The following is an 18,592-nucleotide window of genomic DNA, read 5'->3' on the forward strand; positions in this document are numbered from 1 at the left end:
AAATCTATAAAACCCGATAAAAATGTATTTAACCTTTTTTTAGGAAATCGAGATCCAGTCCTGTGGACGCGCCGGTCGATTGGAAGCTGCAACCGCACTGTCTTGTGTTCTATTACTGCGGCTATGCCTCTCGCTCGTCACGTGACTATCTCGCCCTTAAATCGACCGCAATAGCTTTCCATACCCATATCGAATTTCATATCACTATCATTTTACCTAGAACAAGAAAGCTCGGCGAGTCGATGTACGTTGTGTTCGAATCGCGTGTGTTGTTGGACGATGCTTGGACTGATTTTGTCGTTAACCAATGTCTGGTAATACTCGAATGGGTAGACGTTTTCAGGAAATAATTTACACTTCTATATATTCTGAAAATACTTTTTAAGAGGTCGTGTAATGAGGAGTTATTTTCCAGAAATATCTAAATGTCTAAGACCCGAGTACTACAGTATAGTCTACGTGAAATGCTTAGGAGTTTTGATCAATTTTATCGACTGAAGTTTTGGTCCGACCAAGTGAACTTTTGATCTTGTTTTGAGACAGGATTATTTATTTTAAGGTAAGATACGGTTTAGAAAGTTTCCCCTCTTTGTTCAGTTCTCATATTATAACTACGATGCATTTGCGTATAGGTAGGTAACTAATATCTTGTTAAATTTAATTAAATATTAACTTGAAAATCTTATAAATTATAGAGATGTTAATAGGTGATAAATGATTTAACCTAAACTAATTACTGTTTTAGAAAAATTTATATGTGTTGATCCTGACTCAGTTTTTTCTCCAGATCAAACTTATTGAAAATATACTCTTTATGTATATACAGATAAATTGCATTTATAGAGTATTATTTTATGTGTGCCTGTGTTAAGTAAAATAAGTTGTTGCTGTGAGCGACATCGTGTTATTGAGGATAAATTTTTAATCTATGAGAAAATTATGGGATATTCTTTTAGAAATTTCGATGGTCTAATATATTCAACGACTTTTACTGTTCGATGTCCTTGCAGTGACTTCACTTAGTAGTTGTTAGGGATTTTCACGCTTAATCTTTGAATAATATTTGAGAAAATTAAAGTTCTCGTATTTTATTGTACATATTTACTATTTTGATGGCCTACGCATAACGTGTGCCACTAATTAAAAAATAATAATATAAATTAAATGTAACTTTGGTCATTTACAATTTATATAACAGACGTACTTACATATGTCATGAAGGTCTATGAACCGTTATTTTCCTAAATTCAATAAATGCTGTTACCATAAAATATCGTTAACGATCAGTCTCGCTATAACATTTTCCCCTGTACAATATTTTTTCTTGTCTATACTGTTGCTATTGTATTTGTATAAAATTAATCATTGATGGTATTCTAAGTGTATAACTTTGAGAGTGCTTGCTGTTGTCCATTTTTATATATAAAATATAATATGTGAATGTCCGCAAAGCTCTGAAATAGTACAAATTACTTAGTATTTCTCACATTGTGTGCCAAATACAGCAGTATTATATTTCAAATGTCCAATTATATTATTATTTTCGCTTGGACAAAAGCAAGCCCATTGAAACGAAAATAAATGTTTTGATGGCAAATCTAAAGAGAGCACTAATAGGTTACAAAAAAATTACAGAGAATAATGGTTTTACGTAGAAAATAATTTTGATTTTTATTATTCCGTTAAAACATACAGTTTATGTATTATAGATAAATATATAGCCTCGTACATAGTTCATAATGTGAAGTAAATTGCGTTCCTTCGCGAATGTAGTCACAAACGTGACTTAAGTATGGACATTCCAGAGATTGTCAGTGGTTCCATTCTATTCATAATGTTGTATCCGTATGTATTTACAGTGTTGTTGAAGAAAGCTTTTGAAATATTGTACATTTTGTATAAACTATACAGTAAGGAGTCAATAAACATGTAATCGTTTCTACCGGTGAGTGTTAACGAATAATGTATTGAAAGTGCTTCTTGAAAGCGTCGAGTCTTCCATAGCAGTCGTGAGGCGTGTTTACTCTAACTAAGTATTAAAATGATAATAATAGTGTATACTCATAGAATAGGGACGCTCGCGTGCGTATATTTCGAGTTGCACAGCGCGGGCTTAGTTCTATCATAGACACAAAAGATACCTCGTTTAGTTACGCAATAATAGCTAGACGGTCAGTGTTGATTTCGCGTTTATTTCATGGACATATCAAATCAGGCACCAAATACTAAATAAGCGATTTTTTGTATATTTTCGATTGTTGTCTTAAAGTCTTTTTAAGGAGGCCTCAGTCAATCTAGGATAATTTCAAAATCCGCCATAGTAGATTTATATATCATCGTAGAGTAAGTAGAGAAATAAAAGGATAGAGTAAAACTCAATTATTTAGCTTATTGTTTTGCAGTGCGCCATTGAAAGAGGTCTTCTTAAGTTAAATCTTTTAATAAGGTTTGTAATCTTGGCAAGTGTTAAGACGGTGATTGTCGCCATTCGATTCATTGGTATTGACTTTTATAAAAAAACATCCCTTTGTTTCATCCTTTTAATATACTATCGTGCCCTCGTTAACGCTTTTAGAATATAGATAATACTCGAAATTTGTGGATTATTGAAAATTCGTGAGTCAATGTCGCCGTCAGTTTATTTGGTTAGTGGATGTATTATAATTGTTGTCTATGACACGGTCGACTGTGAAAATGGTTCTCTAGTGTAATTCTAAATATTCTTTTTGTTACTTGCCAGTTCACGCTATAGATAAACCGTAATTACAATAAATAAAGTTCTCTTATAACATTGTGTCTGTGTGTTTTTTATTACCTTATTCCTTTTTAAATATAATGTTTAGTTAAAGTTAAATGTAAGGGTTTGATCATTCTTCCAAAGAGCGGGAATGAAATACGAAACGATTGTTTAACGGCATCACTATAATATGCGTTGTCGCGCTTCATATCATCACGTTAGTTTGACCAATCACAATAGAAGGCTTCTCATCGACTTGCGTTTTACTTTCTCACGTGCTGAAAAGCAGGAAAGAGATCGCGACAAATTTAAATTCAAAATAAATAATTTTGATGATAGATTTAATCCAGTACTATATTTTATTTTGTTATATGGATGCTTGTATAAATAAAATTCAAAATATTTAGAAAAATTATGATTTATTATAAAACATAATTACATTTTATTGTAATAACTACATGTAAAGACTGGCGGCGAAAACAATGTCTCGTTTCAGCATTTTAATGGCTTCACTGAATTTGTTCTCCAAGTCAACGTTACCAATATTTATGGCCGCTTGGCATAACTGACGTAATACCTCTTCTAGGCGACGCATGCACCGGATTATTGAACCTAAAAAAATATTGATATTAATATATCTAAAATTTTGGACATGGCATTTAACATACTGTCAAAAACATTATGATGTCAGTCACGTGACACAAAACGGTCACAAATAAGATTGCCGATGTCGTGCCATGCCTTCGCCCGTCCAACCCTAATACTTAGAGTTAATTTCCTCGGAGGCTGATTTTGAACAAAAAATAAAACTGGAGACTGGTGCGACGCCATCTTGCCTAGATAATCGTTTTAGCGCTTTGGCATTTTTTAAAGCCTTAACATATTTAAATATGTATATACTTAGTCTAGCCATACTGTTACAATTGAAATTAACAAAATATAACATTTGAATTTGGAATCTGTCATTTTTATATGACTTGTCATTAAGTTTTCTCATTTTGGCGCCAATACACTGTACAATATTTTGCCATATTAAAATGGAGTGTGGTGATAAAGAGAACCGAATCCCTGTGATTGCATTACACAAAGAAGGTATGGAGTAAAATGCAACTTTTAAAACTCTGCATACGCTTGGTATTAGTAAAATGTTTGTGTACCGGGCTATTAATAGGTACATCGAGACCTCCTCTGTTAGTGACAGAAAAAGATCTGGCCGTCCACGTAATGTTCATACGAAAAAAGTGGTCAAAGCAGTAAAGGAAAGAATTCGAAGAAATGCTGTCCGAAAGCAAAGCAATTGAGCAACATTTTAACAAACATTATCGGTCATATTCCGATTGGCAGTGAAGAATTTTCCCATGGAAAGTGTTCGGGCTTCAATCGATATCTGGCCTCAACGTTTAAAGGCCTGTATTGCAGCCAATGGAGACCACTTCGAATAAGCTTTTATACATTTGAAATCTTTTTATATTTATGTATTAAACTAATAAACTGTAAAACACTGAAATAAATGTTATTTGCAACAGATTTTTTTCTTTGTTTCAGTATTTATGGCTAGACTAGGTTTTATATAAATTCCAGTAATTAAGGAATAATCGAGTTTCTAGTATTACTATGTCAGATAGACCATTTTAGACGTAATTAAGCATAAATCGTTCGATAAGGTCGACTATGAATTTTAACCCTTGTAAAACTCATAGTCGACACTTAGCGCGAATTATGACTACCGCATGTCAGATCCAATTCATTGTAGCCTTCGGGAATCATGCTTCGCGCTACATTTGTGAACGTGCTCGATGTAACGTAGTGAAATTTACTGAAATGCCTTTTTTTACCTACATGATTATATTTTTTGTTCGTAGTATTTAGCACGATTGTACCTAGGCACATATATTAATAATTTGTTAAACCGTAAGTCTGGTCTCTAAATTTTATCCTAGGTAGAATCTGCAAAACGGTTTGAAAAGTTGAGGGTTAGCAATTTGGTATTAAATTAAATCTGTTGCCAGATTAAAAAAAGATACATTCGCTAGTAAGTGTAAATATTGTTATAAAATAATTAGAATTTCTTGTATATACAGAATATTGTGCATATGAATATGAAAACACATTAACTCGTTAAAATTTTTTTAAAACTAAAAGTATTTTTAGTTATTTTTTTACCTTCAAAAACATCTGTCATCTTGCATATTTGCAGGAAATTAGCGCCTTTGGCCCAAGCGAGTACGACATCCATGATCGTACATTTGAATTTACCTACATACTCATCTTCTACTAAATCCATATGGGCTTCTATTGATATCTTTGCAATTCTTCTAGCATATTCCTGTAACGTAATAAAATATATTAGAGTTGTAGTAGAAGTAGTCAACGCATTTTGGGTCATTTGTTACTAAATTAAGTTTAAAAAAATTAAATTGGTGTTTTTACGTCTGGCTTGACCGGACTAAACCTTTTAGAAGTTAGACCATTAACATCCATTTTTTTCGCATATTTACTGTTGTTATGTTAATCAAATATTATTATTATTATTTTTATTATGTGTATATATAAGTACGTACTCAAAGTATTACTAAATTTGTTGTACGCAGTTATCATAATTTAAAACTTATAATAATATCGTCAACATAGGTTCAGAAATCCATAATTCCATATTCAAGGTTTAATGATTATATTATTAGTATGCAATGAATTTTGTGATGAAACTAATAATAACAAAATACATATTTACCGCGGAACGCTCTGCCTGAATGAGCATCTGTGGCAAATATATTATTATTTTAAAATCTCTAACCTGTAATTGCCTTAAAACACCTTTCAACTCCTCACCAGTGGCAGAAGCCTGCGTCGAATTCTCGTCACAAACAAAACAGCTTACAAGAGCTGCACATTGCTCTGGTGTCAATGAGTTGAAAACTCCGTTAAATATTAACTCTGTTAGTAACAGCTCGTCAGCACTGTGGAAAATTAATTATATCAACCCGAACTTAGATTTATTTATAATTTAGTACTTTTTAAGCATCACTAATAATTATTTATAAATCGTGATGCATATAAAAACATTTTTAGTATAGTAATTTATCTATCAAGTTATTTATTGTATTGACAGAAGTGTCCGGAGATTAAGACAATATATATAATATATATATAAATAAAAAGACAACAATACAGGCACGAAAATGTAAATACAGCAATTTGGAGTAAATACACAAAAAACAAAACAATTAGAACAATTTTAAAGGGCGCTTGAAAGCAGTAGAGGAGCACGGAAACACGATTAAGTATTAATAGTAGTAGTACTGTGAGCAGTGTTGGCCCAGTGGCTTCAGCATGCGACTCTCATCCCTGAGGTCGTAGGTTCGATCCCCGGCGCACCAATGGATTTTCTCTCTATGTGCGCATTTAACATTCGCTCGAAGGTTGAAGGAAAACATCGTGAGGATACCGGCTTGCCTTAGACCCAATTAGTCGACGGCGTCAGGCACAGAAGAGAGAGAGATTTAGAAACTATCTTCAGATACAGAAATCTGAGGCCTAGACCTAAAAACGTTGTAGCGCCATTGTTTTTTTTAATAGTAGTACTTTGCACACTTATTGCCGTTGCTTACAGTGATTTATAATTGGAAGGAACGACGTTACAAATGAGCAAAGTTCGCGCCTCATTCGTCGAGGCAATCAACCAATTATACCGAAAATAATATACAATCAATGGTTTTTGTATTTTTTGACGTGACAACGTCTTATAATTCGATGGAGCCGGCTGCACGCACGAAAAAACATGACTCGTGCGGCGCTACCTCGCTCTGAGGCGCATTTAAGGCTTGAAGTGCAAGCGAGAGCGCGGAACGGGCGACAAAGAGGCACAATCGGCCTCCGCGTTCGGCAGCTTCCGACATTTTGTATTGTATATGTATCTTTCATTTTACTTATTACTTAAAATATTAAAAAAATACATAATTCTATTTATGCGTACAAATAAATGCAACTTGATCAATTCAATTGTGATTTCCATTTACCTCTTTCTCTATATCCATACAAAATATCTATCAAACATATAAAATTAAAATTTTCTTTTGAAAAACCATTCCATCAGTATTTTCTTATGACGTTGTCCCGTTCAACTATCGTTAGTAAACCGACTTTACAGACATCTGATTTTTTTCGTTAGTCTTTAGTTTATAGTAATTCAATCTGTAGTGTGGGTCTTCATGTACCAACACTAAACCCCTTAATGTGTTTTGTTATATTATTTGAAGAATGATTGTAAAATGAATTTATTATTAGAATAAAATTCCATTGAGAGACACTTACCTACTGAGCTCACAGGCAATTCGTCCTTTGAGTTCGATAACATCAGACATTGTACAATATCCCATTCTTCTGAGAACACGTTTACGTTTCTTTAAATCGTCCATTTGTAAAATACTTTTCGCTTTTTTAAGTTCACCTTTCGCTTGCTTCAGTTCGTCATATATTTCTTGTTTCTTTTCATAGGCGGCTGTTAGCGCTCCTCGATTCTTGTCTTTGTGTAAAGGATGAGCAAATAACCTTAAAAAAATATGTAAAATAAATATTTAAAAAACGTTTACTTATATTTTCAAGGCTTTCGTAATTTAGGTTGCGCATAATGCGTAGAATATGAATGAGTATTATTATTTCTGCGCCATATTGTGACGTCATACAGTTTAAAAATGTCCTTTTTCAGTGATATTTGACAGACAGAGGACGTTTTATAACTCTAAGTATATTGAATAATGCGACATTGCCGCATCTTCCAAATTCCACAAGTACTTATGTGTTCAAAATGACTTCCAACACAAAACAATTATTGTTTTCGAAATCTTCGGTTTATACACATTGTGCGTTATTAGGCAAGCAGACAGTTTTAGAGTAGATAATTATTATATTTCGAACGACGGACACGTAGTTTTATAGACACAATAATTCCTTATTAAGACAAAATTACACAAATTAACCGACTTGAATATAATATCATTACTACTTCTGGTGTAGCTACACAGTACATGTATTTATAAATTTTAAAAAAATGAACAATCAACACTTATGAACGTCAAGAAAGAAATACATTTTAAATGCTAAATGCTTTTAATTCTACGTTTACTCCCAGTTCTCAAATAAAGAGTATAGAACGAACGAGAAGAACTCTCCGCCACTCTTTTTAATCACCAAGATATTATTTCACAAAATGTTTGTAAGGACCTGCAACCGTTACACTATGTTCCACGTGATATCTTACGTAATTATTAATTTAAAAATAATAAAATATAGATAGAAAAATAATACACACAGTAATCTTTTAATACCACCATTTAAATATACTCTACAAAGCTTACCTGTCTTCATACAATTTGATTTTATCCACACAGTCCTTGAACACCGGTTCGTCAATTTTCATATCCTTTATTGGATTTAACAAAGGTGGTCCGTCAGGGAAACGTTTTTTCACTTCATTAATTGTCTTCAGTACGGATTTCCGACTATCCGCCGGCCTAAGATCTTTCGGATAATAGACTCTCAGCGAGCTTATTTGATTAATCAAAGTGTGTAGTACTGGAACGACTTCCACATCTCCCGTCTGTTCAAAAAGGGTTTTTAACTGTCTTTAGGTGTCTGTACAAGTTCAATTTAATTTTCAACCGAACTGAACGCTTCGAATTCATCGGTTGAAAATTAAAGAAAAAGTGAAAAACAGTGCCTTAGGCAATACACTTAAAAAATTGGCCGTTCACACTGCCCGCGTTTGTGATGATAGATGGGTGAAAAAGAACCTTACTTGGAATGGCCTAGTGGGAAGAAAAAGATAGGACGCGCACCAGAAGCACATGGGAAGATGAAATAAAAGAGATATCTTTTGTGAGATTGAAAAAAGATGAAAGATTTGTGAAATATTAGCGAAGATGTGACACAAGTGGAAGACTTTGGAGAAAGCCTTCACGTCGTAGGTGGTCGTGGGCTAATATTAAACTAAACTAGACAGCGGTTTTCTAATATAATATATTGTGAGTATATTATATTATTTTGTAAAATAAAGAAATAAAAAAAAATGCAATAATAACATAATCTTAACCTCTATTAGGCTATTTGTTTTAATGGACACAACGAACTGTTATTTTATGTTGTTTTAACCAGTGTGAAACAGTGTTACTATGATGAACTATCGTAACATTCGAGACGCACGTTTAAGACTTAAAAAATGTGTTTAAGACAAACAATTTGGCTTTAGCGTGCGAATCTCATACCTGAGGTAAAACAATTTAACATTCGCCCGTACGATAAATGAAAACATCGTGAGCAAATCGGCTATAAACCCAAAAATGCAAGTCTGTCAGGCACAGAATTCTGATAACAAACAAGTACAGAAAATCTGAGGCCCAAACCTAAAATCTTGAAGCGCCAACGCCGGTAAAAGAACTATCCTTTATTAACATTATAAAAAAATAGTATGTAATCTTTAGAACTGACCTCACCAGGAGGACATGGTACATTAGTGTCTGGATCGTCTCCACTTGATTTCTTCACATGTAACAGCGTATCTACTAATATAACAGTTTCAGCGGTTAAGGGATTCTCATTTTTCCCCTTTTTCCCTTTTGTCTTGTGCCTGAAGTTTACTACAATTCCCCAGTCATATTCGTGTTTTTCTGTTTTTATCTAAAAAAAAATATTTATATAGTGTTTTTTTATGTTCGTTCGTTTTACTTGGCAGAATTTGGTGAAAGTATATAAAAAGTATTTTTAAATCACTTTTCATTTTAAAATATTTTTAAATCACACTTTCAAAATTACAGTTAAAAAACTTACAAAACGAAAAAAGGCGTAATCAGTTTTATTTGTGTTGTTAGAATAATGATTGGTTTATCTTTCTAGCACGTGTGCTTAACAACAAACATAAATATTTGACGGCGCCACTATCAATGTTTTGTAAAACAACGTACAACGCGCGATTAGTCGAACGATCGTACGATGTGTCACTCGATCCCCACCACAGAACCTATATAAAGCAGCGCGCGCGCACGACTCTAACATTTTAACGGATCCGGACGATCCAATTACCGTGGCGAACGATAAATTAAAAGCCGCCCGCGCGGCCAATAATAATAATAAAAATACACAGAGTATTTAGGTTAGGTTAGTAGGGTAAAAAACTGCCTTCACCGGGGAAGGCGAGGACCTTTACTTCGCACTTCGCTCACTCCAGTGAGCTTCCGTCCTGCCCCTCAGGAGATTGACCACCCCGCGACGGCCCAAGCCGAGGTTCAAGTCTCACAGGAGACGCCCTTGCGCTAGCCGCGGGATAAAACGCCATTCTGGCCGAGCTACGCTCGCCAAAACAGCCCGAGCTGAGCTGTAAAGGCCCTTAAGGCCAACAGCAAGATTCCATTCAAAAAAAAAAACAACTCAGTCAGTCGTTCATCGACCATTGCCCGGTGAACACGTTACGTAATTACCGAGTTGACTTTGAAATCTTTACCTATTGAATTTGTTTATTAAAATCGTATTGAATTAAGAGACTGAAATTAGAATTGGAATAAATCAAGTGATTGGGAGAACACTTTGTGTTTGTTATCTTAACAATGTCGGGGCCTGACGCTACATATTAATATCGTAGATCAATGTTTGTCAACAAGTTTATGAGAAACTGAATCTTTGAGATATACAAAATTGTCTTTTGTTAAAATAGCTTTTACACATTAAGAAAAACACTTTTTGAACGGATTAAAGCTATGTATTATTATTAAAAACTTATAATTATTTACAAATTCTATTTTTTTTCTTTTTCCGACGTTTCGCGTGCTATTCAGCGTGCGTGGTCACGGTGACCACGTTCCGTTCAAAAAGTGTTTTTCTTAATATACAAAATTACTTTTTATTCCAAATATAAATAATGTGAAATCGTTAACTCTTGAACTAAAGAACCAAAGTTATTTCATTAGAAAATAACCTATAAATAAATAAATACCTTAACAAGTCGTCCGGGCTGTAGGAATGGCTTAAGATATTCAGGACGTGTAATAAAAGAGCGGAATTGAGCTCCCAAAAGGTCTAATTGTGAACGTAGAGCACAATACGAAGCTATAGAGTGTTCTTGCTCTATGCCCAACGCATCATATTCTTTCTGTTTTGTTTTAACCTCTGAAATTAAGGTTAAATGACAGTGAAGTTGACTCGTGTTTATCTGATTATCTGTGCTAGGAGTACGTAACAATTATTGTTTCTGGAATCCGAGAGCGATCCATATTCTAAAAAAGACTGTTTGTGCGCGATTCGTAAGACGCAATATCAGCGCTACAGTTATTAGAAATTGCATCGAACGAACTGGATATAGAGTACAAGCGCAGATCCTGCCAAGCCTTGGAGGGGAAATTGTTTTGTGTTAAAAGGAATATACAAAAATTCCTATCGCGGTTGAACGCGACCAGGCACCGGACCCGTAGGACGGGGTAGGTCTATTAGAAAAAAGCAATGCTTTCTGTGCGTCACACTCGCCGTCAACTTTTTGAGTCTAAGGTGACATAACTCCTAAGTTTCTTAGGTTTCCTCACGATGTTTTTCATCACCATACGCATTTAGCGAGTGTTAAAGGCGCACATTGAATGAAAAGTCCTTAGGACAGACCTGCAACGTCACACGAGTTGCATGTTTATACAACAAAGAAGTCAGTTATTTTTTTGTAAGTAATATACTTACAACAAATATAATCCTTTTATATTTTAAGAAATACACTATATAAATAGTTGAGTTAATAAAATGTTTTTGCCAAAAAAAGCTTCCCAAGAGTTTCTTAACGAGATTTCAGAGCCCCAAGTATATATCAAACGTAATACAAATAAATATCATACAAAATTTAGTAGAATTTCTAACAAAAAAAAAATTAACTCACTCTCTATAATGTCTGGAATAGCGGCCTGGTTTTGAAACTGGAAGAAACTTCTCTCCAACATATATTCGGGATTTATTTCTTCCACTCGCAATAGATTTAACACCTGAAATTTCAATTTCTTAATATTCCTTATATTTAGAGTTGTCTTGAATATTAATTTTATATAGGATATGATTAGAAGCCTCATTTAGCCTTACACACGTTAAGAAAAACTTAGCGATATGGTGACGGAGAGTTGCCAGATCTATAAATGTAATATAATATAGATAAATAATAATTTATGACTTAAATTAATTAATGTCCAAAAGTATATATTTGAATAAATTATATTTAGATTTTTTCTAATATTAAAACTAGGTAACTCGTTTCAATAGATATTTTTAATTATTCGTAAAAAATTCTATGCAAATATTTTTATCTCACAAATTTTATTTGTATTTAAAAAAATTACCATATTATAAGTTAGGTGGAAGGCCGAATTAATAGGATCAGCTTTACCCTGAACCATGGACTTCACTATGTTAGGAGCAACTTTTTGGTCAATCATTAAAATAACAATCCCCTTGTCGTCCAATCCTCGACGCCCAGCACGTCCAGACATTTGAATATACTCGCCCGATGTGATCTGGAAAATCATTAACTCGTTTAAACATCTCAAGTAGGTAATAATAATAATAATACAAATTTATTTATGACAGAAATATGGCTGTGACAAATTGATCTAACGCTAGTCCCCACAGTAAGGAGCCCCTTTTGTGGGTAACTTTTTAAACTTCTCAGTGTTACATATCTAATCAAACAAAAGTACATACAAATAAATCCAAATATAATATGCCATTTTTATACATGTGTGTCCATCTCTAAAACTTAACTCTAAATTTTTATGACACATAGACTGAGTTTACACTTGATCAATGACTAAGTTTCCGCAAAATTTGTCGATATACATAATAGGCTGTTTGACAGTTCAAAAATAAAGTGTTTCTTAGAGTAATCTGTATAAAATCTCGCTTGAAAACCTTAAATTAAGTAAAATAACTTGTACATCACATAAAACGATCAGACTTATCGAATCGACATTGACGTAGTATGCTTGTAAGCAATATATATTCGCTTATCCAATGGAGTTGGGATTAGAGTAAATATAAAAATATTATATACATATAAATATGTACAGTATGTAATTTAATGGTACTCCATCTTGCCTAGATCGGCGTTTTGGGGTAATTTAAAAGCCAGTACTTAAGAATATTAAAAATTTGTCATAAATAAATGATATGTTTTCTTTAAATGATGTTGTCAAAGAGTCCAATACGAAATTAGCACACATGCTTAGAATAATATACAAATACAATTGGACTTGCCAACAATATCACATACACTGTCGTGATACAGCAATCGTAACGGATATCCTTCCCTACGTAATTAAATGATTATAGAATACAGGACGCGCATGTGTCTACACAAAATCTTTATAATATCAGATATAAGCCATGGATATTACTTTAAACACATAAATTAACATAAATAAATTTAACTTACAAATCTGAAATCTTTGCCATCGAATTTCTGACAATTGGTGAAAACAACGGTCCTCGCCGGCATGTTGAGGCCCATTGCGAAGGTCTCTGTAGCAAATAGTGCCTGAAAGAGATCTCTAATTAGCAAAGAAAGAAATTTCAGCCAGATATCACTAGCAACACTGAATTTCAGTTTACCCATACTATCTTGGAGTAGGAGGAGTAGTTTAACAATTGAATAAAATTATTTAAATACAATTTAAAAAGAAAAACAATTTAGAACACAAACTAAAATAGACATTCCAAAAGATAACCTATATTTTGAACGACGTAATGACTTGGATGTCGCGGATTGAAGGTGGCAGGTTGTTCCCGTATTTTGTTTCGTTGTATTTAAAGCCGCGAAAAGAAGCTCTTCTATGTTTAAGGACAGTAAACAGTTTATTTATAATTCTTTGCTCTTGTATTGTCCTATCTATTCGACTTAGATTTTTTGTTAAAGAGAATATTTGCGTTCCAGTCCCGTCCCAATAGACACAATTCTGTCTGTTTTATTGATTTTTGTTTAATCTTAATATATATAAATCTCCTGTCACGATGTTTGTCCGCGATGGACTCCTAAACTACTTAACCGATTTTAAAATAAATTGGCTCACCGTGAGCAGTCTGGTCCAACTTAAGAGATAGGATAGCTTAGATCTTTAATTATAGTCGCAATTTTATTTTATTGCAAATTAATTGACAATCACAATTATCTGTTAACTCCAAAAGATTCTAACAGATGTCGATACTTTTTGACTGGATTGAGTAAGTAATCAATAGATGGCACTGATATGGTAAACCGACAAACGTCTCATATAACCTACAATTCAATATCATGATTACCGCGTGTTATTGAGGCTAAAATTTATTTTGTAGTAAACGAAATACCGTGAAATTCAATTACTTCTACTTTTTTAATTTATGGTGTTAGCATAGCCAACCACGTGTTACTTAGACCGAAATGTAAATCAAATTCAAATTATAGTGACGATAATACAGTGAAATTATTCTTTCGTTTCACGGTATTAAGGCTAACTAAAGCCACATTAAGGAGAAATGAAGTTCGCGGGGGCAGCTAGTTTTTTTATATATATTTAATAATTTTGATGATACATGATACATACATGAGTGAACTAAACATACATGGAAGCAATAACAATATACATTATATACAATATTTTTTACATAATAATATTCAAATACAATGTATATAGTCAAAAGAACTAGCATTAGTGAGCAGGGAAACTATGTGTTCTTGTTTCAATATTAAACGCATAAAGCAAAAGGCTTAATAAAAAATAAGGCACTACTATGCTTTAAACATACCTTAATAAGTCCTAATCCAAAAAGAATTTCAATGGTCTCCTTAAGGATGGGTAGTAGACCACCATGATGTATTCCAATACCTCGTCTCAGTAACGGAATGACATTCTCAACTTGCGGCAGTTTCCTGTCCTCCTCAGATAGCACATCCATTGCATTATTAAATACCTCATCGACCAGCTTCTTTTCTTCAACTAAGAAAACACATAAACTTATACAAAAAAAAATTGGTAATGAAAAAATAAACAAATATTTTTTTTACTTTAAAAACACCTCAAATAGCAGATGATTTAAGTAAAATTTAAACAAGACTTAGCGCCAACTGTCTCCCGTATATGAAAAACCAATACGTTATTGACATACAGGATATTCACTTATCCTCGATTGTGACTGAGTACCCTTTAAAAAAAATAAAACACCGGATCTCATCACTTATTAAGTATAGAATGGGTTTCCAGTATTATTCTATGGTTCTGGTGATATTTTCTCAATGATTAATTTTAACTCATCTATCAAAGAAGAGAGAAAACAGAGAAACATAGAGGTTTGATGAAAAATTCATATATTCGCTTATATATCGTAAAAAAAGACAAAAAAAATCTTTAATGAACATCGGAGAACTGTAATTAAAATTCCTCTGAACTCACTGGTATTAAAGTCCAATTTAGCCATTTGCATCGCATACAGCTCACAATCCTTCTTACTGAAGCTGAATATGATTACTGGGGCAAAGTTCCTCTCCATTATCATCTTGACGATATTAAAAATATTCGTATTATTTCCCCCTTTGAAGCCTCCGCGACGCCCGCGCTGGTCACCCTTACCCGCATCTCCGGCGTTACTTAGAACTGTCATGGCTGTGTTGAAATTGCCTTCTTTGAATTGACCCTGTAAATGTGATTAAAGCATTTTGTATGAGACATGGCTTTTGTAAACTTATAATTATGTCAAATAATTGCGTTTATAATAATACATAGCTTCAATCCGGTTAAAAAGTGTTTTCTTTCAATGACACATGGCTAATAATAATGGCTGGAAATATAAACCAGCAATTGTGTTATACGCCATGTGCGTTAGTAGGGTTTTATTGTTTTTAAAGTGTGATTTTTTATTCGTAAAGGATAGGTAAACTTTACACCCGGGTTCCCAAAATACCAGTGGAAAATACCTATATGGATATAGTTTTTCTGACGAATATATAAGACACTCATAAGCTAATATTTATTACACTGTAATTTTGGTAAAAATAATTAAAAAACAGTTTACAGTGCAAAACTGCATGTAACGTCCCTCGATTAAACTACGAATTCCCTAAAGCGTCGAAATCAATTGGCTTTGGTTGGTTTAGCTTGTCTTCCTTACAATGATACACTCTATATAGGACATTACACCCACTTTCAATAACAACAACAATTGATTAATATAGTACTTTTTAAATTGCTGAAATTAGTAACAACTGCGCAGCTGTGTACGTTTTTATGTCGCTTTATTATCCTAGCCCGCAATTAACTCGACTGTCGGCATCATGCAAACAAACTTTCTACGAAATTCGTACTTTTGTTTACAAATTGGAATTGCTTGCATGTGTAAACTGTTGTTAGCCATAGCTAATAGTGGGAGTCATGGATTATCTATACGTTTTTCTTCTCTGCATTGAACGACAAGTCGCTATAACGCCATAAAATGCACAGTCCCTTGTGTGTCGTTATACAGAGTTAACACTGTGGTTATAAGAATGAATTAGCCTACCTTCTCATCAACAACTAGGTGGATTCCGTCACCACCAGCCGGGAATATATAATGTTGTAAAGGGGTGGGCCGATATTCGGTATAGACCACGTGACAGGGCTGCGAATGGAGACGACACACCCATTCCGCGAATTGTCGTGCGTTGGGGATAGTAGCAGATAGAAACACGTAGTGAACATTGTCGGGGAGAAGAATCAAAGTTTCTGAAATAAAAATGAACAACATAACTTCAATTAGGAATTAAAAATATTTAAATAATGTAAGAAATAAAATCCAGATAGCCTATATAGAAATAAAGTGTTGAGGTAAGTGGTTCTTTACACACAACATAATTAATTTAGGGTTTAAATCATTTTTAATTTGTTAATCATTTGTATAGTAGGAGAAATATTCATAGGTGAAAGCACTTTCTCTTAAAAATGTTTGAACACCTTAAAATGTACATAGATTTTTTATTTAGATTGTGAGTGGATTATATAAATATCTGATATACTTTTGATATGTCAACATTTATATATTAAACTTACCTTCCCACACAACACCTCTTTCTTTATCCCTCATGTAGTGTATTTCATCAAACACAACCCAACCAACCTCACGCATGATTTCTGATCCTCTGTATAACATATTCCTCAAAATCTGTAGTAAAAACAAATCCTATTAAAACATCTCAATCCAGATGGTCCATCTTGTATTAAGGTGCCAGTAACAAGAAATATAAATGTGATAATAGAAAGTAAATTTATATTTCCTAATAAAAGATTAGTTAAATCAATATTCCTTTAAATCTGTTGAAAATTAACAAATGTGTACCTCAGTAGTCATAATAAGACAGGACGCAGTAGGATTAATAGTAACATCTCCAGTAATTAAACCAACATCAATAAATTCCTCTGAAAACTCTCTGTATTTCTGATTTGATAAAGCTTTTATGGGTGTTGTGTATATAACTCTTTGTTTTTTCTTCAGGGATAATGCTATGGCATACCTATAAACATAAATGCCTTGTTATATATTTCCATTTACACTGGATTTCAAAATACATATTAACCTTTTAAGTGACAATATAAATGTTTAGTAATAATAAAATAATGTGAAATAAGTCAAATAGTATACAAATATATGTCATAATAGTATATATACCCACTTTACATAGAAGAATATTTTAGAGTATTATTATTGAGCATGTATTAAGGTTCACATTTTACTATCAATTTAAAAACAATTTAAAAAATTCAATTGACAAACATAAATAAATCTTACTCAGCAACAACTGTTTTTCCAGCTGATGTGTGTGCAGAAACAAGTACCGACTGCATATTGTCAATGCACATAATAGCTTCCTTTTGGAATGGATCCAATATGAAACTATACTGTTTTACGGGAGTACCAGATAATGGAACCAGGGGTGTATATTCATGATTTGGAGGCACTGCCACTTCATGAGTGCAACCTTCATGTGTTTCAAGCGTGTGAATGACTATTCGAGAATTAGCTAAATCTAAGCTGAAATAACAAGACATTAGTTAAAATTATTTTAAGTAATTCCCACACTTTTGTGTTTTTAATAATTATAAAGGGATTATATGTATTATTTGTGCTAATACAAATAAACTTACTAAAAATTTAATAAATACTTTTTATTTGTCACAAAATGTGTATCTATAAAGATATATTTGTTTTGTTATTTTGTTCGTGAGTAGTCTAATTACTAATTATATTTGATACATATTGTCATTAATACTTACTTCAGATCTGCTAATAAATCACTCTCGTCTTCATCAGGTTTATGTTTCTTATTTTCCTCTGGTTGAACTTCTGTATTAGCATATTCCACTTGTTCGTGAGGTCTCTTTTTTTGGATTATTTCATCTTTTCTTTAACAAAATAAGATGGTCACATGGAATGTACAGGATGACAATATAATTTATGTAAATGTAGAAAGAATGACGCGTTATCGGCAACGTTTACGTAAACTAATAACTTAGAAGTAAAAGGTTAGGTAAAATACTTACGATGTCTCCACATTGTCAACATTAGGAACTTGTAAGCATATTTCATTAGAAGATGGCTCTTCGAAACAGTCAAATAAAGAGTTGAAGCCGGACATTTTTATAACACTCAAGATAATGTTGAATGTTAAATTTGCTGTAATGCCATTGCAAATAACCAAATAGGAAGTATAAAGCCGTATCAACGGAGTGTTCGATATTTCAAAACAAATGTGTTACACATATGAGTATGACATACCGTGTGCTGGGGAACATAGAATAAGGTATATGTTGAGAACAGAAGGTCCACAGACTGCATTATTACTCA

General features: G+C 33.1%; 2 protein-coding genes across 6 annotated transcripts in view; one reads left to right on the forward strand and one right to left on the reverse strand.

Moving 5' to 3' along the window:
• Positions 1-2,794, forward strand: part of LOC123716752 (voltage-dependent calcium channel subunit alpha-2/delta-3) — a 38,712-nt gene extending 35,918 nt beyond the window's left edge. For all 5 annotated transcript variants that reach the window (XM_045672638.1, XM_045672639.1, XM_045672641.1 and 2 more), the window contains one exon: positions 44-2,794. In XM_045672638.1, coding sequence (XP_045528594.1) covers positions 44-145 — 102 coding nt within the window. In that variant the 3' untranslated portion in view covers positions 146-2,794. The remainder of the gene's footprint in view (positions 1-43) is intronic.
• Positions 2,795-3,137: 343 nt separating this feature from the next.
• On the reverse strand, positions 3,138-18,526 carry LOC123716753 (exosome RNA helicase MTR4). Its single transcript, XM_045672643.1, has 18 exons — positions 18,289-18,526; positions 18,022-18,150; positions 17,537-17,779; positions 17,087-17,261; positions 16,801-16,912; positions 16,274-16,476; positions 15,172-15,412; positions 14,528-14,718; positions 13,182-13,283; positions 12,091-12,264; positions 11,640-11,742; positions 10,719-10,891; positions 9,221-9,409; positions 8,092-8,333; positions 7,049-7,285; positions 5,532-5,694; positions 4,901-5,063; positions 3,138-3,349 (listed from the first exon to the last, which is right to left on the reverse strand). The coding sequence occupies exons 1-18, from the start codon at positions 18,381-18,383 to the stop codon at positions 3,192-3,194; spliced, it is 3,093 nt and encodes a 1,030-aa protein (XP_045528599.1). The 5' UTR covers positions 18,384-18,526; the 3' UTR covers positions 3,138-3,191.
• Between the last annotated feature and the right edge of the window lie 66 nt (positions 18,527-18,592).

The sequence above is a fragment of the Pieris brassicae genome, chromosome 11 (genome assembly GCF_905147105.1).
Source record: "Pieris brassicae chromosome 11, ilPieBrab1.1, whole genome shotgun sequence".
Classification (NCBI taxonomy): domain Eukaryota; kingdom Metazoa; phylum Arthropoda; class Insecta; order Lepidoptera; family Pieridae; genus Pieris; species Pieris brassicae.